This window comes from Sturnira hondurensis, unplaced genomic scaffold, assembly GCF_014824575.4.
Source record: "Sturnira hondurensis isolate 20B ecotype Veracruz unplaced genomic scaffold, ASM1482457v3 Scaffold0000167, whole genome shotgun sequence".
Taxonomy (NCBI): Eukaryota; Metazoa; Chordata; class Mammalia; order Chiroptera; family Phyllostomidae; genus Sturnira; species Sturnira hondurensis.
The window spans coordinates 1,755,773-1,782,460 of NW_028072798.1; the positions used below are offsets into that span (position 1 = coordinate 1,755,773).

Consider the following 26,688-nt stretch of genomic DNA (forward strand, 5'->3'; position numbering starts at 1 on the left):
TAACCATAGATGCTCATTCAATTTTTCTAAGAAGGAAAATCAAGGGTCCAAGTTGCCAAACATTTTAAGTGATGGGGAAATGGAAAGAGCACGGATTACAGTTCACACGCAATGTGGAAGTGGCAGTCTGAGGTTCCAGGGAACACACGCGGCATTTCACACTCGGAGCTCGACTCAGGCAGCGTTACCGAGCTGGTGACCAAAAACTTGCTCCCCATTCTCTTTGGGAAACGCACACAGTTTTTTGTCCTATGTAACCACTACTTTGAACAAAACCACCATAGGATTTCATCCTGAAGCACCTTTCTTTTTGTCTCCCACTTTTCAATTAGTCTCCCACTCAGGGAGACTAATTCTCTCCTCCTGGATGATTTATTTGGAGAGGGCCCCTGCCTTCTCTGGCCCGACAGACAATAAAAGGACTAAGTCCTTTTATTGCAATTACAATAAATTGCAAACTGTTTCAATTCCACCATTAAAACACCCAGAACCACTGGATCATCAAAACTCGGAAATCAAAGGTAACTTGTATCTTGCCCCAGCTCAGATCTGCTGCAAACAGGAAGCACGCAGTGGAGAAAAGGGCCGAGTACCTCTTTCTGTATTTTTTCAATGCTTTCGATCCCCTCACCTTGCACAGCTCTGACCCCTGCAGGCGTGGACAGGTAGGAAGAGGGGAGGGAATTGGCTTCAGGGCTTTCTAAGCCTGATGACATTTCACATTTTCTCTGCTCACAGGCCTTACTTCATCTGTGGGCTTTTGTGAGACTACCCTCACTTCTGTGACCTCCCAGTGAAGTGCCCCGGATACAACTGGTGCAATTTTCTCTGGCTCCTTGCTTTCTCCTTCTGCAACCTGGGGCATCTCTTTAACTTCCTGCTGGTGAGGCCTCCCCACCCCCCAGAAAATTTCCTTAGATAGCCTGACATGTCACACACCGATGCTCTCTTTTGTTCTTTTCTTTTATAATGCACCTCTGGGCCAGAGATCTCACTTGGGCATTCACCCCAGATGACTTCAAGATGCAGGCCACTCAAAACAATAAAAAACATAGCCACTTTAACATATAAATATGCACAGAATATAAATACTTTTTTAAGACAGAGAGTCTAGTATATAGTAGTTACTACAAACCTGGATCAGTGCTTACCTGAAGGTCTGGTGGTGTTTCCGGATTTCTAGTTAATTCTTTTAGATCATTAACTTTAGAATGAAGTTCTTCCAGTCTCAATGCTTTGTTTTTAACTTCAGACTGCCAAGATAAAAGACAAAGGGGAAAAGCATAACTAATCCAAATATTCATGTGTTAATTTTGGCATTTAATAATTCTAAGAGTTAACTGTCAAAATGCCCCAATTTTAAGCCAAGGTAAAAAAAAAATCTCTTTTTCGTATTCTCATCATTGTCAATATTTATGAATGTAGAAAAATGTCAGCATACACTTTCACTTAGGAAGTGAGGGAGTGTGAGGAACTTTCTTTCTTCCCACCCTCTTTTATTGGGGAGAAAATGCTCCTGGAAAAAATTAAACACTAACCAAAAGTCATGAGTAAGTGGAATTTTTAGTAGTTAACTGTCATTTATCCACGAGTACTGACATCCTGGGTTGCTATGACAGCGTCGAACTGTTGAGGAAGCATTTCAAAGCAGTACACATTTGGAAGTGCTTCGTTACTGCCGACTATATGTAATTCAAAAGAAACCTTTCCAATAAGAATTTAAAAGATGTTAAATTCTTTTAAAAGAATTTAAAAGAAATGAGGTTGCTCAGGAGATTGATGTCTAATATTTTGCCTTGTTCTTTGGTGCCAACACTAACACAAAAATATGGCATAAATATCAAAGAATCGTTACTGAACAAGTTAGACCCTTACACATTTCTTTAGTTATTTGGGTACATGAAGGAATAATTAAAGAACCCCTCTCGAGTTAAATATCGTACTTCAGTGTCTGTGGACACTAACAAACCTCCTGGTGCGTTCAGTCCAAAAAGTAATTCACTTACCCAGTTCGATGTGATGGACTGACTGTCAGGCCCACTGGCCTTTGTCAGAAGCAGCCTGGACAGTGACAGCATCCCTCCACCACAGCTACTTCGTGTCCTGTGCTGCAGCGGCAGTGCCAACCACACATGGGCACTGGGCTGCGTCCAGCTCACTGATTTTATGAGCTGGTGGGCCACACACACAGTCAGCCACATAAAAGCATCTCTGTGAGAGACTGAGCATGGACACAGTGAACACGGGACTGATGCCCATTGGCCTCCTGGGTCCCAGGGGTCAGTAGTGGGCACATTCTCTATGTGGGTTTAATGACTGGCTCTCCCCCCGCAAAAAGGCCCTGATTTGTAGCATTTGGCACCATTTGTGTTACAACACGTTGTCACCACACATGGAACTGGAAGAGCCTCACGGTAGCGCATCATTCCACAGTGTGTCCACCGCACAGGTACAGTACCTGTCAATGTGAGAGCCTGGCTAACGGTAATGTGAGAATAATAACGAAGACGTTTTAACTTTGGAGTGTTTATTACTTTCACTTTAAAATATAGTTCATTTCTGGCCGTCGCCCACCTGGTTTTGCTGCTTTTCCGGGCCTGGAGCTGAACTACGACTGAGCCTCACCGTTCTCTCCCAGATGTTACCACCAGGGAGGGAAGGCCAGAGGGGTACAGGTTACCCAACCAGTGGAGACCATGACCCTGAAAAGACACACCTGGAGAACTAATATTCTAGTGAACCTCCCCCGAGAACTCCTCTAAGATTTCTGCCTGCAAGAGAGAGACAAAGCCTCAAGACAAAAGGACCTAACACGCATCCACTCTCCCTCTGAGGCCCTGCCCACCATTCCTTTTCCCACCTCCCCCCACCCACTTCTTTCTTCACATCTCTTAAACACTAAGGCATGAATGGGCAGCTGGTGGCTAATCCCCTGGACCTGTCCCCAAAGCCCTCTTTTCCATGACTTTCCCGTAAGCTAAGGCTAAGCTTTTCCTCGTTTAACTGTCCCCAGCTTTAATAGGTGTATCCTCATAGTAAAAAATAAATAAATGAATAACATACAGTTTATTTAATTTATTTACGATTAACTTTTAACAACGGCTGTGTTTAACACTGACTCACAAAATTTCTGAAAATGCAATACTTGACTTTTGTGAGCAGGTACAAGCCCTATTTCAGCACATGCCACCGTCTGAGCTGGTAGGGTAATTTAACATCAAAGACAATTAAAGGGTCTATGGTAGCCCTTCCCTACTTCTGTCTGTCCTTAGAAATAGGAATAATCTCTAGAATGTTCTTTGGGTCAAGCACAGATTAATACCTTAGGTAGGAAATACAGACGATTTGACCTTATTCTTCTTCAGCCTAGTTATTCATTCCCATACCTGTCACTCTCCACATGGACACCAGGCACCGTGCTGGGCACAGAGGCACAAAATGCTCCTGCCCTCACCGAGACTACGGTCACTGATGTGCTTTGTGAAACAGGTTAGCTTCTGCCACCCTATTTATTTCCCTTTACCTTGCTTCACTGTCCATCACAGCCCAATTGCTACTTGACATTTTGCATGTAAGATATATTGAAATGTAAACATCATGAGGGTAGGGACTCTGTCTCTTTCTCGACTACATGTCCAGTCTAAAACAGTACCTGGCATATTTGAGGTGCCGGGTGCCATTAAGAATTTGATGAGTGAATGCATAGATGAATGTGGAAAATGGGAGTAAAGCAAGGTTAAATAAATTGGTGACTAGGACATTAAAGGGCTCCTTTCTGAGGGAGCCTGTGACACTCTAGTCTCTATTTTCTTCCATTTCTGAAAAGGAAGCTCCCAGCAAAAGTTTTCAGCCTAGGGTAACTCCTCAGTTAAACATTTTGGTTGAATGAAGAAAAAAATAGATACTAAATATTGCTGAATGACAAATACTTTCAATTTGGCTTTCCAGTAGGAAGATGCCATACTCTCAGATAAATGGGAAAAAATATAGGTTTACTTTCAAGGAAATAGCAAAAGATAGTTAAGACGTTTATTATACTGATATGTATTTCAAAGGGAAGAATGAACTTTTAAAAAATGACATGCATTTTTTCATATTCTGGCCAACGATACACCAAAGGCTCATGTATGAAGGCGGAGTTAATTCACCTCAAGTTCTTTCAGGAGTCCCTCTGTTCTGAGGCTGTCGTCCAGGTTGCTGATGCTTTCTGCCAGCTGCGGGACAGAGCTGTTTGACCACGCTTCGATCTCCTCCTTACCCGAGAGAACATCCCCCCAAAGGGACAGGCTTACACTCAGCCTATCAGTGGCTTCCTCAATTCTCTCTAATACCTGAAATAGAGAGTGGAAATAATATCATTAATAGTCGGAGGATTAAAAAACATGTTCTTGCCCCATCAACATACTAAAAGCGTCAATGCTTCCTTAATCAAAAAATTATATCCTGGCGGAAAAGCAAAGATTTATAAAAATTTTTGTAAGCGAACTAGTCTATCGGACTCAAGTAAATGCTATTACCTCCATTGTTTCTGTCATTGGGAGAGGTGACTGACTTTTTGAGACATTTGAGACTATTTGTAAAGTGGAAAACTAACCGCAATGGGTTTATTCTAACATAACTCACTCAAAGGTTGAATTCTATAGGATAGAAGTCCAGTAGGGCAGTATTGTATTCATTTTTGAAAGTAATACAGTAAGCCCTTTTACCTGGAATGCTGATGTATAAAAAGGGGCATAGTTAGACTTGAACATATTTATAGAATAAGTAAATATGTAGGAGATTAACCAACTTTACATGCCTGCAGTGTTACTGGTTAATATTCTTTCCATAATAAGAATGTCCTTTTAAAAATGGATCCACATAAGATTTTATGAAGTCCCCAAATTATGTGATGATAGTATGTAAGTGTCAATGTCCAGCTTAAGTGATTTGGCTTAAGCAAGGGAACCCATTATAGGTTTAACTTCCGAGCCTTGATATTGGTAATAGGGGTCAACAGAATTACTGGATTTTTTTGAGCTGGAAAACAATGCAAAATATGTGTGGATTGAGAGCTCAAGTGACCTCTCCTATGGTCACAGAACCAGTAAATGACAGAGCAAAGACTAAAACCCAAAGATGTGAACTACAAGTGTCATGTTTTTCGATGCAAAAGAGTCTCCCCCATTTAAATTATTATACATCGTGGTTTAATAGTCTGTAGGCTGCCTATAAATTATTCTTTTATTTTTACTCATAATCCCAGAGTTTTGAGAAGACAGCTACAAATTTGTTATGACTGAATTAAAATTCTAGAAAACCTGCCAATAAGTTTTAACAAAATGAAGCAAATGACATTTTTTACTATTTCTAAACTTTATGTGCACACTATTTTTCTTCAGAATGTCATATTTGCATTTTGTGTCTCTCAATAATCCTTTGCCTTAGAGTGAGTTTCCTAAACATGAATGAATGGCAGGTAATGAGCTTACGTCCAGCCATCTGTCCACGGTGCTCTCCATGTCGGTTTTCACCAACGCGTAATCGCTGCTGTGAACTTTCTTCAGCTCAGATAACAACTGTTTTCCTTTACTGGTAAAGCTATCCAACTCCTTCTGCTTATTATGTAGTTCATTTCTGGCAGTTTCATGCTGTGGACATAAATGTTTCCTTAATTAATAAAATCATCAATGATGAAAGTTTAAAACCATTTGCCTCTAAGACATTTAATTTACGGATGTAAAAAGTAGCGATAATAATAAACTATACAAATACATATAACTTTCTTGAATTGCTAGGGTCCTAAGATATCAGTGCTTTTTTAAAAAGTTGAGCTTATTGGCATGAGTTATGTACATCTAAGTACACTGACAAAATTTGTGCAGAGAATGCATTATGAGTGAAAAAACAGGTTCATTGAAATATGCTACTAAAACAAATACTTTCTGAATTGTTACCTTGGAGAAAGCCCATTTGAGATCCTCTTCATCTTTTATAGTAGTTCTGGTTACTATCACATTGCTGGCAGTTTCTAGAACTTTAGATACAGCTGACTTCAGGTTCTGGTATTCTCTCATTAAGTCAATAAGCCCACAGCATTGACCCTGGCTGCGAAGACCAAAGGAAAGACACCACTCATTGCCGCATGTCAGGAAAGGGAAGAGTCTCCTATGAATGTACCTCATGCGCATGTACATATTCATAGACGGGTGCCGGGATCAAGAGAAAACCATGTCTACACCTACTGGGGTTAAAGGAGCACTGGTCATTCCTACCTAACTCTAGTGTCCAAAATATTTTCATGAATGAAAAATGCACAGAGCCATTAAAATAAAATCTGTGACCTCAATGACCAGCAAAGGTGCCACACATGATCTGAATAACTCAAGCTTATATAGATATCACCAAATTTTTGTTTTCTTTTAAGTTTTTGCATGAATTCATTATTCATACCGGTAGTATTGAAGGGGGAAACAAAACCAAAAATATACAAAAAACACTGCTCAATAATTAAAATATATATGAGGTTTTCCTTTTCCGTTTCAATGACGCAAATTTTTATGGAATATGAGTTCCCTGAAAATTCTCAAAGTAGAAGATAGCTGTTATCTTCTGGCCAAGATGGAGGCATAGGTGGAAACACTGTACCTCCTTGCACAACCAAATTTAAGGACAACAAATATTTTGAAATGAAAACACAACCAAACAGACAGAAAATTTAACTGTACCAAAGTCCGACAACAATGAAGCATTCACCCAGACCAGTAAGAGGGGCGCAGTCAGTGGCTGGTGGAGTGGGGTCCCTGCAGGCAAAAGCAGTGGCTGCCAGACCAACCCAGGTGCACAGGCAGGGGTTGGCAGATCCCAGGCGACAGGTAACAACGGGCCGACAACAGCGAGATCACAAGACTGCTGGCTGACCAAGGTCACACATTTGCGTGCAGATAAATCAGGCAAAAGAGGGAGCAGTGAGACAGACCGCACAACCCAGGGCCCCAGCACCAGGAAATAAAGCCTAAAAGCATTGATTGGAAAAACTTTCAGGGGTTGAGGTGCTGGGAGAGGCTCCCAGCCTCACAGGAGAGTTTGTTGGAGAGACCCACAGGGTCCTAGAATGTACACAAGCCCAACCACCCAGGAACCAGTACCAGAAGGGCCCAATTTGCTTGTGGGAAGCAGCAGAGGGGACCAAAATCTGAGAGAGAGCAGAACAAATTCCATTGCCCCTCTCTGACCCCGCCCCCACATATAGCGTGACGACCCAGCGACCTGTGTGGCCCCACCCTGGTGAACACCTAAGGCTCCGCCCCTCACATGTAACAGACATGAACAGACCAAAACATTATGGCTCAAGGAGGAAAACAGCTCAAAGCCGCAGAGCCAATACTTCTAAGTGACCAAGAGATAGCCAGCCTATCAGCACAGTTCAAGACACTGGTGGTCAGGATGCTAACAGAACTGGTTGATTTTAGTTGCAAATTAGATGAAGAAATGAAGGCTATACTAAGTGAAATGAAGCAAAATGCACAGGAAAACAATAGTGATGGAAACAAAACTGGAACTCAAATCAAGGGAGTTGACCAGAAGGAAGAAATAAATTACCAAACAGAAAAGAATGAAGAAATGAGAATTCAAAAAAAAAATGAAGAGAGGCTTAGGAACCTCAAGGACATCTTTAAACATTCCAACATCTGAATGATAGGGGTACCAGAAGGGGAAGAGAAACAGCAACAAGTGGAAAACTTATTTGAACAAATAATAAAGGACAACTTCCCCAATCTGGCAAAGGACAAAGACTTCTAGGAAGTCCAGGAAGCTCCGAGAGTCCCAAAGAAGTTAGACCCAAGGAGGAACACACCAAGGTACATCATAATTACATTACCCAAAATTAGAAGATTAAAATGAAGGAGAGAATCCTAGAAGCAGCAAGAGATAAGGGGACAGTCACCTACAAAGGAGTTTCCATCAGACTGTCGGCTGATTTCTCAAAAGAGACCTTACAGGCAAGAAGGGGCTGGAAAGAAGTATTCCAAGTCGTGAAATCCAAAGACCTACACCCAAGATTGCTCTATCCAGCAAAGCTTTCATTTAGAATGGAAGGGCAGATAAAATTCTTCTCAGATAAGGTCAAGTTCAAGGAGTTCATCATCACCAAGCCCTTATTATATGAAATGTTAAAGGGACTTATCTAAGAAAAAGGAGTTAAAAATATGAACAGTGAAAGGACAGCAAACTCACAGTTATTAACAACCACACCTAAAACAAAAAGCAAACCAAGAGGACAGCTAGATCAGGAGTGGAACCATAGAAATGAAGATCACATGGAGGGTTAGCAACAGGGGAGTGGGAGGAGGAGAAGGGGGGAGAAGGTACAGAGAATAAGTAGCATAGATGGTAGGTAGAAAATAGATGGGGGGAGGGCAAGAATATTATGGGAAATGTAGAAGCTAAAGAACTTGTGACACATGGACATGAACTAAAGGGGGGGAATGATGGGGAAGGGGTGTGCAGGGTGGAGGGGAAAGAAGGGGGAATAGGACAACTGTAATGGCACAATCAATAAAACATATTTTAAAAAAGAAAGAAGATATTTTTTGTTTATAGGAGTCAGATGTCTTTGAATAGGCAATTCTACTTCTAGAAATTTTTCCAAAGAAAGAGACGCACTGTAAGATTTAAGTTAAATGCTATTCTTTACACCGTTATGTATAATAGGAGGAAAAATAGAAATAGCCGAAATTCTAAAAAGGTCAATAATTACATAAATACTGATACATCCTTATAATTAAATACTGTGCAACCTCCACTAAAGCTCAATTTCAGAGCATGTTTAACGACGTAGAATAAAGTTTGTGCAATGGGGGTTCATTAACCAAAGCTGTGATAATTGTCAACAGTGTATAAGGCAATTTTTTAAAAGACCTTTTTATGTCATGCAAGATAGTATTTTTTAATGCATATAGGTACCCAAAGTTTTCAGGACTATTTCTTGAAAAGACTATTCTTTCTTCATCAAATTGCCTTTGTCAAAAATCAATTGAGCATGTCTATGGGTCTGTTTCACTCTGCTTGTTTTGTTGGTCTTTATGTTTACCCTTTAGCCAACACTACGTTAAAACCAGGTAGTATGAGTTCTCCAATTCTTTTTCAAAACTGTACAGTTCTGGGTCCTTTGCTCTACATATAAAATTTGGAACTAGCTTGTCAATTTCTACAAAAAGTCCTGCTGTGAATTTGATTGGGATCCTATTAATATAAAAATGACTTCAGTAAAAAAAATCAATAAGTCAACAAACAACAAGTGCTGGCAGAGATACAGAGAAAGAGGAACCCTTTTGCACTGTTGGTGAAAATGCAGATTGGTGCAGCTACTACGGAAAACAACATACATCTTCCTCAAAAAACAAAAAATGGAACTCCCTTTGACCCAGCGATTCCACTTTTGGGAATTTATCTGAAGGAACCCAAAACACTAATACAAAGGAATATGTTTCCTATGTTCCTTACAGCATTATTTACAATAGCCAAGATTTGGAAGAAGCCTGAGTGTCCATCAGTAGATGCATGGATAAAACAGCTATGCTATATTTACACAATGGAATACTATTCAGCCATAAAAAAGAAGAAAGTTTTATGTGAATGGACCTGGAGAACATTATGCTAAGTGAGAAAGCTGGTCAGAGAAAGACAAATACCATATTATTATTTTGTTCTAGTGAGCAAACTGAACTAAAAAGAAAAATACAGACAGACTCATAAATAGAGTACAGGCAGATAGCTTTATGGGACGGCAGGACTGAACCCAAAAGAACTCATGGACATGAACAACAGTGTGGAGATTGTGGTGGGGGAGGGGAGCTGGTGGAGGTAGAAAAGGGTGTAAATGCAATAAATAGTAATGAAAAAATTAAAAAATAAATTATTAGAAAGAAAACAAACAATCCCAAAAATGGCAATTTGAACAGGGCAATGTGAACATGATATATAGATAGCAAATAACATATGAAACTATGCTCAATATCTTTAGTTATCAGAAAAATAAAATTAAAAACATAATGAGCTATCTCTATGTATCTACTATAATGTCAAACAGGCAAACAAACAAAAACTGGATAACATCTGGTGCTGAAAATGATGTGAAACACTTGGGGACTCTCAAAGATGGTGAGTATGAATGCAAAACGGTACAACTTCTTGGCGGTTTCTTACAACATTAAACACACACTTAACATACAACCTAAAATTTCACTGTTAAGTAGTCACCTAAGTGAAATAAAAATTTACATGCACACACAAAATTGAACACGTGTAATTTACAGATGCATTATTTATAATCACCCAAACTGGAAAGAACTCACTTATATGTAATTTTCAAAAAGAAAATACTGTGGGGACAGAACGCTGACCAATGACTGCCAGAAACTGGGAATGAGGGAAGGGCTGACTCCAATGAGGTGAGACAGTTTTTCGGGTGGTGGTAGTGTTAATATGAAACTTGATAGTGACAAAACTATATGTTTGTCGCACAGGTTAAGGGTGTACATTTGAAAGAGTGAATTTTATCTTACATCAGTCATATCTCGCTTATAAACAAGTACAACAAAACAAAGTAAAAAGGGAAATAAGAGGTTGCGATTCTCAAGGCAGTGCTTAGGAATTTGACAATCTCTGCTTTTAAGCACTGAATTTCACATGTAATTGTGATCTGAAAGCAACTTCTTCAATAAAGTTTTGTAGGACTAAATTTTTATTATTACTGAGGAGACGCACAACACTAAAGATGGTAAAAGATATTCAATTCTTGATCACAGCCATGCAAATCAACAGGCAATCAATATAGCAATTGCCCAAAATAGGCCAGAATGAAAAACAACTGAGAAGTTTCCGACTTACTTCTCATGAATCAGTCTTTTGGTATCATCCCAGGTGACCTCCAAGCGACTTATCTCCCTCTCGACTTCTGGTGCAAAGGCTACGTCTTTCTGACTGATCTGCTGAGCCTTGTCTTTCAACCAACAGAGTTCATGCTCATGAGCATTCAGTTCGTCTTCTAACTGATTGAAGACTCTCAACCTGTGAATTAAAACGGTATTTTACTAGCAGTAGTGAACCAACATTTCCTCTCCACAAAGTGCACACACAGAGAGCTAGAAAGACTGTTAACATAACAATTAAAATAATGTATGTCAATGGATAAAGATGCTTTCAAAATGAACTTTGCATACTTCTGAGTATACCTCAGAAAACATTTAAAGTCAGTCTCACTGTGCACCTTCAACCTTCTATCAAGTCTGGGTTCCCTTTCTATTATCTTTAGGTGGTATATGACCCTTAAAACTAAGGTTGAAGCCCTGGCTGGTGTAGCTCAGTGGATTGCGCACCAGCCTGCGAACTAAACAACTATGGTTTGATTCCCAGTCAGTGCATGTGCCTGGGTTGCAGGCCAGTTCCCAGCAGGGGACGCATAAGAGGCAACCATACATTGATATTTCTTTCCCTCTCTCCTTCTCTTCCCCGCTAAAGAGAAATAAATAAAATCTTTTTAAAAAATTAAAAAAGAAAAAGAAAAAAAACAAACAAACCAAGGTTGACCTTGTAGGCAAAGAGAGTGAGTACTTATTGCAAGGTGTTTGTGGGAAATTATTTTGTGCTGAGGTCTAATTCTTGTAAAATATTTAAGGATCATAGTAGTTTTATAAAATAAAAATAGTCCTACCAAGCTGAATAATAAATATATATCTTAAAAATTTAATGACATGCTTTATTGAAGATTACCATGAGAAAATGTTCATTTTTGACCCTAACATATTAATATTTGAGTATTTGTGAAAACTGGCCATATAGAGGCAGCCATGGGCTCTTTCCATTCTTGCCTTTTAGTTTAGTGCTGCCGAGTTGAGGAAGTGAGCACATAGACCTTACCCCATTTAATTCCCAAACACAGAGGCTAGGAGCAGGCGTTGTCCTTAACTCCATGCTACAAGAGAGGTGATTGGCCCAAAGTAGCACAGTGAAGCGTAAGTAGGGCTGAAATTTAATAAGTCAATCAATGCATTGCAACATTTTCAGTAGCTTCTGTGTGACTTTGGTGAGTTCAGTCATATGGGTATTAATATGGCTCTTGAACTTAACCTGGGCCTTCTTCTCCGGCAATTTTCCTGTCTGCTGCCCTGAGCAGGCCCAAGAGGTCAGGCTGCCTGGTGGCACCAAACCCACCGCTACTTCCTGGGTGAGTAGTTTTCTCTTTGCCTCGGCTCCTCATTCTGTCTTTACTCTGGAGGCTATTTTGTCTTTTCCAAATCTTATTCCTTTTTGTAAATTCCCTGTTAAACCAGTCAGATAATTTATTGCCCACCAGGAGTGTAACTTCAGGAGCCATTAATCACTCAATCGATTGTTAATCAGTGCTTGATTCTGACTGAAAGAAAGTGAACTGGCAGGGTCAATGTAACTCTTATTAATCAAGGGTGCCTTGGTATGAATGTTTTCCAGCTGTCTGTTTGCTTCCTGAAAATCTGGAAGAGAAAGTGACCATGAAAACCTAAGCGGGAACAAAGTCCTATCAAGAAGGATGAATAAGATTGAAAAGAAGGCTACAGGACTGGGGGCGGGGGCGGGGGGGATTACTTTTGCAATTTGTGGCAGGAAAATACCTTTGACTCCTTAGCTTCTCTAGTAAAGGCACTTGGCAAACTTCCATCTTTGCCTAAATTCACATCTCTGCCTTCTCCACACCTCTAAGCAAATAGTTGGACATAGCCAGGGAGAACCACTCTGCCTAGCTGACTGGTTTCACTTTAAGTGAGTAAATGCACATCTCAAATGGCAGCCTATCACCTCCCCAAGCTCTGGATACCACTTCCATTTCCTCTCTAGGGGAGAAAACTTTCACACCATTTTCTGTTCATATCCCATGTCACNACCAGTCAGATAATTTATTGCCCACCAGGAGTGTAACTTCAGGAGCCATTAATCACTCAATCGATTGTTAATCAGTGCTTGATTCTGACTGAAAGAAAGTGAACTGGCAGGGTCAATGTAACTCTTATTAATCAAGGGTGCCTTGGTATGAATGTTTTCCAGCTGTCTGTTTGCTTCCTGAAAATCTGGAAGAGAAAGTGACCATGAAAACCTAAGCGGGAACAAAGTCCTATCAAGAAGGATGAATAAGATTGAAAAGAAGGCTATAGGACTGGGGGCGGGGGCGGGGGGAATTACTTTTGCAATTTGTGGCAGGAAAATACCTTTGACTCCTTAGCTTCTCTAGTAAAGGCACTTGGCAAACTTCCATCTTTGCCTAAATTCACGTCTCTGCCTTCTCCACACCTCTAAGCAAATAGTTGGACGTAGCCAGGGAGAACCACTCTGCCTAGCTGACTGGTTTCACTTTAAGTGAGTAAATGCACATCTCAAATGGCAGCCTATCACCTCCCCAAGCTCCGGATACCACTTCCATTTCTTCTATAGGGGAGAAAACTTTCACACCATTTTCTGTTCATATCCCATGTCACTCAATCTCCACTAACCAGTTTGCTTCCGTCTTTTCTGAGGGTGAGCAGCCACTAGGGAGGAATCCCTGAAGACTTATCACCAGAACCACAAGTCTAGTGGAAGCACTCCCCTCCTCCTCTGCCTTCATTCTTCACTTTTTAAAGATTTTATTTATTTATTTATTGAGAAAGGGGAAGTGAAGGAGGAAGAGAAGGAGACAAACATCGATGTGCAAGAGAAACATCATTCGGGTGCCTCTCGTAAGCACCACAAGAGCGACTGAACCCAGCACCCGGGCATATGCCCTTATGGGGAATCGAACTGGTGACCGTTGCCTCTGAGGGATGATGCTGAACCAGCTGAGTGCGCCACACCAATCAGGGCTCTGCCTTCATTCGTGTTACAGAACATGAGTCCCTCCTCCTGTGAGTTAGAAATTGCTTAAAAACTGATAGTACAATCTACATCCTCTTGTGAATAAGATCTCAGAGTAAATAAGGGCTTGTAAATAAGGCCTCTTGTAAATAAGGGCTGCTTCTATGCAGCCCTTTATGAAACCCAGATAAATTTTAGGATCTCTTAAGTGTCAAATTAGTCAGTAATTTTATCCCAAAAATATTTTTAAAAGAGACGTTACTAAACATGGCACTACCAAAGTTTTTCACAAGCGTTAATCCCAGAGCTAATGAAAAATAAATGACGCAACTGGCTTCAATAGCCCCCGTTCACCTCTGCTGAAGGGCTTGGCGAGTAGGTTCTTTCAAACGCTCTTTGTCTGCCCTGTCTTCTATGTCCTCAACGCTTCTCAGCAGCTCCTCTTTCTGGTCGCGGAATGCCTTTTTCAATGCCGCCAGGGCATCTGCCTCACTCTGCTTGGTTCCCAGAAGGTTCTGGATCCTCTCTAATTCACAGCAGAGATGATCGGCTGTAGTTCTGCAGGAAGTTCTTTGCTCAGAACTTCTACATTTCAGATGGTATTGGGCTTTGGTAAGAACGCCATCGAGACTGATGGCAGCTGATTCTAACGATTTCACATCTTGAATGACCTCATTTAAGTCTTTTTCTAATAAATCAGTCTGTTTCTTATTTATACTGTTGGTTGCTTCCACCCTTTGCCTCAGCTGGTGGAGAGCTTCTGACAGAGAGGTGTGGCTCTGTAGGAATTCGGCCAGCTGGGACAGGGCCAGCTGCCGCCTCGCCACCACCTGGCAGGCCTCCTCAAATAGCTGGACGCAGTCCTCTGCTTTGCTCTGCAGGAGGTGAAGGTCCTCGGCTGGACCCAGTGCAGCCAGCTTTGCAAGGTGCTCCTGCAGACTTTGCAGTTGCCCCCTTTTGCTTTCCACTTCCGCCGCGTGGTCCTGGACCGGAAAAGGGAGAGAGAGTTACTGGTTCCTCAGATACACTATGGTTTATGATGTGGATGTATTACAGAGTTGGGGATGCCAAGATACATTGTAAATACAGTGCACGGCATGGCATTCAAGGTCATCCACATGAATCTTTTAGAAACATTCTTAAAATTTCTCTTGTTCTGCTCATCTGTATATTTCATATGAAATGCAATTCTGATTTGGAACTAATTTACTCTATGGAAAATAACTCCTTCATGGATAGAAATAGTTAAAAGTGTAATTTTAAAGATTTTGAAACATATATATTATATATACATATAGTATACATATACATACACACATGTATGTAATAAAGCTAATTCTAACACAGTGAAGGAGTGTAGGGAGGTAGACACGAACCTCTCTTCAGAGGTGGTGAATAAGGCAGATAAAACTGTGCATAAGTTTCAGCTTCCTTCTCTTTAAAGAAATGTAGATTAACTGGGTAAAACTTGTATAAGAAATTTGACCAGCTCACAATAAATCACATTTAAAATCTATCAGAGAATTGCTAACAATCTCAGCGTAATTCCCATTAAAGAGAAATGATCACCTGTCTTAATCTTGACCATAGCAGCCTGAATGACTAAGTTTCAGAGGGCTTCTTTGAGCATTTATTTTAGAAAACTTTTAAATTCATTCTCTGTCCCTTGGAGACATAAATCTTTTCTTAAAAGCTTCTGGACAGTTTTACAACCAAAGAATATCTTTCTCAAAAACCCAGAGTCATCACTGTGAAAGGTACTCATTGAGAAAGATGGCGCTCTGTCTCTCGCCTTCAGAGGGTGGGAGCCTGCTTTCCTGGGACCTTGCTCCAAATCAAAAAACCACCTGCAGCCATGCACATATGAGAAAGTACTTTTCTTTTGGGTCAAAGCAATGAGCAAGCCCAGCATAGAATAAACACTTAATAAACATTAAATATTCTATCATTAAATATTTGTGATAAGCTTATCTCCAACTAGTCTAATATTTATGATTAATATCTATTTTTAAATTGCTTTTTTTATGCTAGGACACACATATGCATAATTTAGAGATAAGAAAAATACATAAAAAATTTTAAATACCTTTCCAGCTGAATAGTAGTTCAGAAAAACTATGCTGTTAAAGCATTGGGATTCAGTATCTGTTTTTAGCATCAGAACAAAGCAAACTCGGAAGCTTAAACATGAACATTCTCATCACTTCACTCTAGAAATCACTCTCTCCATTTGGAAGAAATGGTATCTTACAGTAGTCTCCTGTTTTATATGAAGTAGCTCTATCTGCTTAATTAACATAGTTGTATAACACATTGCCTGGACCCACACGCTCAATTATGAAAACATTTATATAGGAACACAATGTTAAATTGCTGGCAAATGTTTTTTTTAATGTTGCTTCCCTTTCTAGCTCAAGAGCTCTTTTTTATGAATAAATTTGTCTTCCATTGTAAAAGAATGCACTGTACCTTTTGCCGAGTAAGAGCTGCCTGATGGTCCATTATGCTTATTTCAGAAGTGGCCTGTAATTCACTGAGAAACAGCTTAATCCAGACAGAAAAGGAGAGCAGCAATTCATCGAACTGTTGGTGTTTGGCTACCACAGACTGAAGAAAATTAGTCCTAGGCAGAGATAGGTGTTAAAGTTAAAACGCCCCAAAGCGGAACAGAAGAGTTGCATGTTTTTGGCATCAGCTCAACTGAGGGCGAAAGTGATGTGGTCAAACAGGGTCCCACACACCAGAACCCCTGATGCTCTCTCCTTCTCAAAGCCTGTCTCTCTCACAGTGTGCCCTGTCTCAGTGAAACCCAGCACTACCCACCTTCTCACGCCCTGTCTCTCTCACACTGCTTTACCACCAAGTCGGATCCACGCAGAGCTGGTGAGCGCCATCCCCCCCCCCCCCCCCACANGGCCCGCCCCCCCCCCCCCCCCCCCCCCGTATTCTGCGCTCTTCTCTGTACCTCCACCCCCTGCTCTAAATCTCCTCAGCTTGGCTGGGCCCCTAACAGCCTCCTAAACTGGCCTCCTTCCTGACACCATCATGGCTTCACTATAACCCACCTTCTAGGGAGGAGCTAGAAATTATTTCAATGTCATCAGGACATCCTTGGCCAAGTTTAAACAAGAGAGCAATTTCCTGTTGTGTTGGGTTGACCCAAAAGTTTGTTTATTTTTTTCCTGTAAGATGGCTCTAGTACCACTTGGTTGTCTTTAACTTCATTCAAAACTATATATATTTGAATATATACATATATATATATATAGTTTTGAATATATACATATATATATGTATATATATATAGTTTATGTATATATATACATATATATGTATACATATATACATATATATGTTTCTTTTTATATATCATGAGAGATAAAATTTTATTTTTCATCTTTTTACTGGATACAAACAGCCTAAGCTATGAATAATACAAACATGGGCAAATCTAAAATTTAAAATTGAGCTTTATCAGAAATGCTAATATTTGAGCACTCTGAGTTTTAAAATGGCAAATAAAGTACTTTCCTTCCCTTCTATAATTCTCTTGAGACCAGCTGGGTTAAATACAAGTAAACAAAAGTGTGCTTTCTTAATTTCATATGCTCAGCATTTTAAAAAATGGACAGTTTTAGAATGCTTTCTAAAACTCCTACCTTTTGCTAATTATCTGTGGCAAAACTCTCCATCGCTCATCTAGCTGTTCCAGATGCAGTCTGATCATTTTCACGTCATCTTTGGAGGCCACAGAGAACAGCGACTCCTTCAGTTGCATGAGGTTGCTGTAGTTGGAGGCTTGGGACACAACTTCACTTTGCAGCGTCTGAGAAAAACAGAACATATGACAACTCTTTCCCAGTGTGACTGACAGGAAGGGACCAGGTGACACAGGAGGTGGTTGTCCACAGGCTCTATGTTCTTGCAGAATGGAGGGCACTGGGGCTGTGCTATAGCGAGTTTTTTATTCCTTGATTTCACGATGGACCCACTTAACCTCTAACGCAACATTTAAAAGGCTACTGAAACCCCAGTTTGTTTTCTAGGGTCTGAGTTTTATTGTTGGGCAAATTCAGATGCTGTAGAATTTCTTTCAGAATAAAGAAACTGAGTAGGCAGAGAGAATCAAAGGCCAACTATGCTAAAGAGAAAATGTGTGCAGAACAATTGCAGCAACTCAGTACTAGGTAACAGGGACGTGGTCTCCCACTCTGTTTAGAGATACTATGAAGCCAAATCAGGGAACTTAAAGGCTCTTCATTTTTCTTCCATGCAACAGAACCACTTATTTTTTTTTTTACGTTTAATCAGACAATAAATCTCTTAGGTGCTATGAGGGGTGCATAAAAGTTGTGGTTCTTACCTAATAAGAGATCAACACTCATAGATAGCTAATAACATAGTGTTAACTGGGATGATCACTGTAGCATGGCACATAGTAGGTGCTTGTCAAAATGATGTTTCCCCCTCTGTAGTGAGACCACATGTGTGATACAAGCAAACTGGCTGAAGGAATCACAGATGAACACAGGTGGTGGATGAGAGGAAAGACCACAAAGCAGAACTGGGACTTGGGCTGAGTGGGACAAAGGACCCAAGGTCAGGGTGGGAATGTACAAGCACTGGTTGGCCCACAATGGGGCAGCAGCTTGGCTGATTCAGTGCCTGGATGAGGGGGTAACAGAGGCCTTTCAGGCCCCTCATTCCCCTGACACATACAGCACTTATTTCCCATATACACATCTTGAGAAAAGCAGTTTGATGTCTCCAGAAAGCTTTATGCCATTGTTCAGATAAGAAGCTGTGACTTCCTCTCTTAGAACACCTCACACTGTATGTGTAAGAAGACACTACCAGACTCAGAAAGGGCATACTCAGGACCACTCTTTCTCCTCAGGAAAGGACATTCCCTGGAGGTTTTTGAGCAGGGACGTTTTGGGAGATTAATATAGAACATGGGTGTTTAATAATAGAAAAGCAGGGGTGTGGGGAACCTTCAAGGTTTTCCCCCACACAATCAAGAAAGATGGGAAATAGGTTCAGAGGCTGGAGACCCTCTCTGATGGAGTTGTCAAAGAAGCAATTATGAAAAGTTAAAGAACTAAGCTTCTGCTTAAACTTTTTCTAAAAGATGATAGGGAAAAGTTGGGGTGTCAATCTGTCATAGAATGAGTCTCTCGGGAGCACAAATTTTGCCTGTTGAATTTTCTGGCACAGGCATCATCACTTAAAGCAAATTATTCTCACTAATCTCTAGAAATTAGAAACATTGTCTGTGGTTTCAATACTACTTACAGATCTTTTTTAACTCTAAAAAGTTGGCTTCTTCAAGGATGTCATCAGCTCATCTTTTGGTCATTCTCTAGTCTGCATAAGTGCTCACTCATTTTTTCCATATTGCTTAAAACCAATCATTACCCTGACTTCTTTCTACATTGTATTCCTTCTCTTCCTAACAGAAAACCCTTTTTATGACCAAAAAATTATACAAATACAAAAGCTTCAAAAATTATTCACTGATCGTCAGCATTGTTTCATCTACATTTCCACTCCTTCCTCCCTCTGCTCGCCTGCCAGAGAATTTGTATTTGAATTTGTATTCAAACGCCAGATGTCATGTCATAGGATTTTCTAATGCATCGGAGACACTGATCACCACCAACTTCACCGTTATGTTGTCTATCAGGTCCGTGTTGTTCTCTTTGGGACCACAGAACCAAGGCAAGAAGTTAAGTTGGACAGAGGGCTTGGTTTCCGCTTTTGTTCAGTAATGCAACCGTAACCGAGAGCCTTCCGCCTTCCACACACGTGCACACGCTTGCCTGTGTTAATTGAAGTTCACTCTCCACTTTGACTCTGTCGGCAGAAATGTCCGTTTCTGGGGGACTGGCTATCGCTTCACACCGCTCTAACCAGGTCAGAAAGGTCGACAGTTCTTTCTCTAGCCTAAAGAAAGTAGGAATACAAAACAAACTCATCCATAAGTATCATATTAGAAAACAAAGACTTTCTGAAGTTGGGGTACCCAACAATGACCGTTACAAATAATACAACGTTATTATCTCATTCTTAGAAGTGAAAGTAGAAATGTTACTCCTCTCACGTTCATGTGGGCATCACACACATGTCTGTATCGCTGTGTAATATGGAAAGTCATGCAAACACCCTTTCCACTCCTTAGAAACACGACTTGACGTGTCTAACATCTGGGATGGTTATCGCTCATCACTTGCAGAACAGCTGGCCGGGGATTTCCTATTTAAGAGGGGCCGTTGAACCCCAGGCAGCCCACTCGGGAGGAACCGCGGCTCACCTCTGCCAGTGGGCCCGCAGGTTCTCCAGCACCGTCTGTCTCTCCTGAGCCCGGCTCAGCAGCCCCTCGTATCTCTGCTGCAGGGTCGCGGCCTCCTGAGCCGAGAAGCCTCCGTCAGTGACCTTCTGGGCACTGGCCAAGGTGGTGGCCATGGCACCGGTCAGGGACTCCAGGGCCTGGCAGAGATCCTGGTAAGGGACAGAGAAGGGCAATGAGAGCAGGGTGGCCAGAAACGAAGCCTACATGTGCCTTCGAGGCCCATTCTCACCAGCACTGCCCCTCAGTCATAACGAACAACAGTGGTACTAAAAATCGTCTGACCACGCTTGCCAGGAGCACGCAGTGAAAGTGAGGAGAAAAGCGCTTCCTGGGTGCAGGGATCCGAGGGGACACGGAAGGACTGTTGCCTAGATAAAAACTGTTGCTGTGTACGAAGATAATGCCCACCTTTTCTCAGCAAGGCAGATCATTGGTGAAACTTATTATTCATTTTATGCCAAATGCATTTAAGAAAACTCGATTCTTAATTTATAAGAACTGTAAATTCTAGAAAAACATCACACAGTGCTCACCAGTTCGGGCACCAGACCGAAAGGGCTGGTCACTGGGAAAAGTTTAGTGAGGACACATTCTTTGCTCTTCTGAGCGTAGCAGATTTAGGATCTGAAACTGCTATGCACAAGTATTTGTTTGCACACCTAATTTTTATAATGCTGGTTAAGAAGTAATAGGATTTATTAAAGTTATAATACGAAAAAGTTGCGTGTTCTAATTGAGAGAAATAGATTTAAAATGAATCCTTCTTTAACCTACCTTTATAATGAAAACTTGCTTGTATGCTTACATTTCTTGTGGTAAATGAAGTAAATATGCTTCCTCTAGATCATTCTTCACGTAACATATAAGCGTCTTTCATTTTACCTCTCATACAAATATCTACTGTTTCCTTTTCAAGAAGAAACTATCGAATTTCTGAGCTGACAAATAAGCTGCAGTTGAAGCGCACCCTTACCACGTGCTCTTGGAGAGCTCTGTATGATTCTGCAGCTGAAGCACATGTTTTAACTGGATCAGCAAGTTTTTCTTCAAATTCAGACACAGACTGCTGGATCTAAAATATTAGTAAAACATGAAAACAACGGTGGGAAGAATACACATCAAGGCAGAAAAGGTTATTGAGGAGGCAGCAAGCCTATGATTTCTGGATAACTTTCAATGTGTTGATGAAATATATTGTTTTTAAACATCTAAAAGGAATGTGTCCTATTATTTTAAAGAAATATATGTATCTTAATGCCTATCTGAACACAATGTAGAAAGACATTTTTTTCGATTCCCTCAAAACATGTACCATATAAATAGTTATAGTTATAGTTATAATGTTTGATGTTGTCAAACATCATTGACAACTTGGGAAATAATTGGCAAATTGTGTCAATTCCTTATTCCACTATTTCTAGACTATGTGTTACATTTCACGATAAATGCAATGTGAAATAGGTAACGCTAGCATGCAAGGACCAATTCTTACCTTTCTAAGATTCTCTTCGAACTTTTGCTGCTGAGATAGATGTCCCAGGATAATTCCTTCCAGACTCTGTGCATGCTCTCGCAGTTCTTCCCAGTATCTTCTTATTTGTGTCAACTTGGCTTTGATTCGAGCTGATTCTCCAGCGGTAATAAACTGAGCAAAAGACTGAGCTGCTTCTTCTAGTTCTGTGACGCTGCTGATCTTACTTTCTATTTCCTGAATTATGACCTAGTATTTAAAATGAGAAAAAAGACAATGTAGGCTGAGCAAGCTTGCCTTCCTGAAATGGCACAGATATTGCAGACAGAAAACCGACATTTCAATGTATTTGAACAACACCATGTGTTTCCTGACCTCATTTCTGGGTGCTAGCTATGCAGACAGTGTCTAAAACAGGCATTGGTGGTTGTGCTCACTGAATAGAGAATACAGAGAAAAAGCTGTTCTTGCTTGGAGTGACGTAAGCAGGGAGAAGAACTCAATCCTTGGAGTTCTTGCAGTGTCTTTGAAGGCACCTAGAATGCCCTGCTTACCCTAAGTGTCAAACATTTTAACCAGCTGACCTGGGAAACAGTGTGTTCCAAAAATGCACAGGAATGCTAATATTGACATTTAAATTTTCTAAAATGTAGTTGAGTATTTAATATTTTACCAAATGACATGCTTATCTGATTCCACTCCTACCTGAGTTCAGTCTTTTATCACATGTATCACCTATTCTTTATGCCAGTGTAGTCAAATTTGGAATACATTAAGATCCCCTGGTTCCCATCCTCAGTGACTCAGGCTGGGTAGGTCTCATGTGGGGCCAAGTGTGCAATTCTAACAGCTTCTCAGGAGTCACCTCTGCTGCCGATCCGTGGCCCCATTCTACGTCCGCTGCTGTATTCATTAGCTGTGGCCTCTACAGTAAAGAGTTTACTTGCTACAGTTTCCATTGGGGGCATTTAATGTATTAGCCAACACGTGAAAAGTGCTGAAGGCCACTAACGATGTGTGTGCATATGTGAGTGGGAGCGTGTATCTGTCTCTCATAACCACACAGACTCTTTTATGCATGAGAAAATGAAGATTATTTTTCTGAGAAAAACAGCCAAATTTTCCTATCAAAATAAAGCTGAGAATTCAGACAAATCTGTTTCAAATAATTTAAATAGAAAATACTGTTACCCTAGAAAAAAATGAAAGTGACATCTGCCTAGAGAAGGCAATCAGAAATAACCCCCACGAGATCAGTGCCAGGGCCTCACTCACTTCATTTTTCATACGCGTGACTACTGTAGCACGTTTCACGGCTACTTGTTGTGGGAGCATTAACACAAGCTTCCTCTGTTTTGCATTTTTAAAAATAATTTTGTAGAGAAATTTCTCATAAATTTAGCAAAAATGTATTTTCTCCTTTGGGCCAATAATTATTGTAGGTGCTTACAACACCTCAATGGAACAATTTTAGTTAACATCAAAGCTGTTAGTTCTCAGTGTGGTCCACTTCATCAACAAATTAGTTAAGTGCAAACTATGCAATTGTATTGTTGGACTGTGGCAACAATTTTTCTAATCCAAGATGAGAAGATGGAAGATGAATCCAGTATATATTCTTATCACCAATTAGGAATAAGAAATCAGTCAATTTAGAATAGGGTGTAATGGAGAACAAAAAGTGGATTATAGATAGATATCTTCACAACAGTGCTGATGTTATGAGTTAGTTTTACCCTAAGGTTGTTTTAAATTTAAAACATTATCACAAGTATTACCATATTTTTAAATATTTTCTAGAATTTAATTCTGTATGAAAATAGAACATAAAACCTATTAGCCCAGATTCGATAGTAAAGAGTATTCCACTCTGTCTTTACTTATTTCTAACAAACATGTATTTCTTGCTCTTCTTATTCATTGACTATGTTTTTAGAGAGTTTTCAAAAAATGCCATTTTGGAATATTAAAATACATTACTAGTCTGATGGCCTAAAAATCCACAATTGAAAGTTCATATATTTAAAAATTAAATATGTAATTGGTTTCCTGAAGAGTAACAATGTAGTGATATTTGATAACTGATGTATTCCAGTTAAGTTAACTGGTGTTTCAGAAGTCCTGGAATTAAGAGTAAACAATAGTGAAACAAATTAATAGGGAGCATGAGCAAATGAAGGGTATATCAAAATACTTGAAAGAAAATTTTTGAAACAAAACCAAGTGTGCTATTCTTTATTTTCTTAGAATTTAGTGAAAGGGATTAAGTGACTTTTCAAAATAAATTAAAAGACTGAACATATTCCACAAATGTTCGTGATGGCTTGACCTTTGTTTTCCCTAGTGAAGTACACACGATATGAGCAGACTGTGTGCACCAGGCTCCACGCAGCCTTGGTTGCAAAAGGTGTGAGATAAACCAGGACAACCAGCAGAGCACGTGATCCAGGCGGAGCCATACGGCACCCTCCCACCGTACACATGGCAATGACTTGCTCTGAGTCATAATGTGAAATGTTGCTTCACCTTGGTATTGGTTTTACTACATTTAGTGGAATGAAAAGGCAGAGGCTTTTCCCATTCCAATACAATGAGCTGAGATTTAAAAAAAAGCAGCTGAATTTTAAAAATGTGAGGTGTAAAAATTATATATATAATTATATAATATAATATCACATAATATAATATATAATTATAATATAATTATAATATATAATTATAATATATAATTATAATATAATTATAATATATAATTATTATAATCTCTCTCTCTCTATATATATAATTAATATATATAATTATATATATATAAACTATATATTTACATATATATATATAGAGAGAGAGAGAGAGAGAGAGAGAGGAGAGAAGTGAGCACAGAATTCATTTCTCTTAGCCCATTTTTTCTTAAACTATTTGAAGTGAGCAGTGGTGGTCTACACACGTCTCGTTATTTTGGAGCTGAGGGGGCTCGGATGCCACAGCGTCTTAGTCTATCAGAAATAAAAGAATTGGAGCAAGGGGGTGTGATTGCTTTGCCTAAAGAATTTAATTTCTTCTCCTTATGGTTTCTGAGGGTAAACACCACTAATACTTGAACTAGGCATTTGGGATAATTCTGTATAGTTGTAGATGATGAATATACTTCAGGTTGTAGAAATGAATCAACAGAGAACTCCAATGGGATTAATTCAAAGTCAAGGAAAAGAATAACGTAACCATAAAAGCATTTTAATAATATTGCACACAATATTGACTTTGAATGCTTAAGTCAGACAATAGTAATACATAATTCCATCTATAAACAGTTGCCCAGCCTCAATCAAGACCTCTTAGCTCAGCAATTGGTGTGAATTTAATTTGAATGGAGTCACATAGTAACGAAAGATTTGTTCTACAGCCAAATAGCATTTGATGAAATGTAGGAAAGGAGTATTTTTTTAGTATTTTATTTTCTTTATTGTTTATTTATTGATTTGAGAGAGAGAGAAACACTTATTTGTTGCTCCACTTATTTGCGTATTCACTGGTTGACTCTTGTGTGTGCCCCAACAGAAGCAGCGAGCTCGGCATATTGGGGCAACGTTCTAACCAACTGAGCTACCTGGCCAGGGCAGGAAGGGGCTTTTCAAAGTGAGGCATGGATTACAATTGCAACAAATGTGTGAGCAGGTCACCTTAATTTGGTTGATTTGCATGTCCATGGCAGATGACGAAGTTTCCAAGGCTTTGAGTTCTTTTTCTTTCTCAGTTATCCAGATGGACAGGGTCTCAAAATTATTGCCAAAATGATCCCACTTGTTTTTCACCATTTCCATGGTTTTAATACTAAAATTAACCAAATTAAGTAAATAAAATACAGTATTTTAATAAAGAACAACAATACATTTTCCTTTAAGTCACCAAGTGAAAAGATAACTAAGACGTCCGTGACCATGTCAAAGTTTAAACTATTAGAACAGGGCAAGGGGAACACACACACTTGATCAGATGAGTTTGTCAGTTCTCGTCTTCCTATCTCCTCTGAGAATGAGCATTTAACAAGATAGCATCCATACCGTGCTGTGAATGGAACTGTGCTTCGAACAAAACATTGCTGGGTCCAAAGGAGATGGAGTCCGGGGTTAATCTAGTTCAACTGTAGGTGGCTAGTAGTTGCCAGGACCCCTCTGCCTGGCAACTACTGCACTGGCAGAGTACACGCACTGTAATGCACACCGTATTTCAGCAGCCTTACTGTCACGGTCCTCTTACTCCGAGAGGAGACACACTGCAGGGATGCTTTCTGCTCAAAGATCTCTTTATAGAATGAATCTTTACGAATTAAGATAGAGCTTGTAACTTGAATTCCACGCTAACAGGCAGGATCTTCTCTATCATTAGAGCTAAGCCTGTTGTCTATAATCTATAATCTATAATTTCAGCTGTTCTTAGATGTCTCTAGTGTCTTGATTCCAAAATACTTTTATAAATCCCTGTACATGAGCACCCCAACTGGTTTTAGAGAGTTTGGGCTTTATTTGTAAGAAATCTAGTGAACAAAAATTTAACTATAGATTTCCAGTTCATATTGGTTCTGTGTATATAACCGCATGATTATGGCTTTCTGTTTAGAAAAAGAGTAAGAAACTTATAGTCTATCATTGCACTAAATCTTTTGCTTAAAAAAAAAGTGAGTTTTTTCATTTACCAAAAGGCACTTGAAAACATCAAGAGAAATACAATGGCAGAAAAATTGATTGTCAAGTTAAGTAATATTGCAGTCTCAAATGTGTGTCCTGGACATGCCTAATGCTCTCATCAGTACAGGTAATGCAAGCTATGTCATATTGCAAGTTTCTCAATAAAATATGCAACATTTCTTAATAAAATATGCAGTATTTCTCAATAAAGATGCAAGTGCATGTTCCTCATAAAAGTAGCTTCCTTTTGAATAAACTCTAAGTTTTACTGTTTCTATACCTTGAATAATACTTAACATTTCAATTTTCAAAGTTTAGAGTCATAATTTTCTTTAAAT

At 39.8% G+C, this 26,688-nt stretch overlaps 1 protein-coding gene across 8 annotated transcripts in view; it reads right to left on the minus strand.

The window, feature by feature from the left end:
• The window catches only part of SYNE1 (spectrin repeat containing nuclear envelope protein 1), a 407,591-nt gene that overhangs the window by 228,751 nt on the left and 152,152 nt on the right, over positions 1-26,688 (minus strand). For all 8 annotated transcript variants that reach the window (XM_037051212.1, XM_037051453.1, XM_037051603.1 and 5 more), the window contains 13 exons: positions 25,346-25,496; positions 21,690-21,917; positions 21,171-21,269; positions 20,159-20,346; positions 19,665-19,791; positions 17,505-17,668; positions 16,315-16,468; positions 14,200-14,828; positions 10,873-11,052; positions 5,937-6,087; positions 5,472-5,630; positions 4,149-4,331; positions 1,152-1,253 (listed from right to left, as the gene is read on the minus strand). In XM_037051212.1, the coding sequence (XP_036907107.1) occupies positions 1,152-1,253; positions 4,149-4,331; positions 5,472-5,630; positions 5,937-6,087; positions 10,873-11,052; positions 14,200-14,828; positions 16,315-16,468; positions 17,505-17,668; positions 19,665-19,791; positions 20,159-20,346; positions 21,171-21,269; positions 21,690-21,917; positions 25,346-25,496 (2,515 nt within the window). The remainder of the gene's footprint in view (positions 1-1,151; positions 1,254-4,148; positions 4,332-5,471; positions 5,631-5,936; positions 6,088-10,872; positions 11,053-14,199; positions 14,829-16,314; positions 16,469-17,504; positions 17,669-19,664; positions 19,792-20,158; positions 20,347-21,170; positions 21,270-21,689; positions 21,918-25,345; positions 25,497-26,688) is intronic.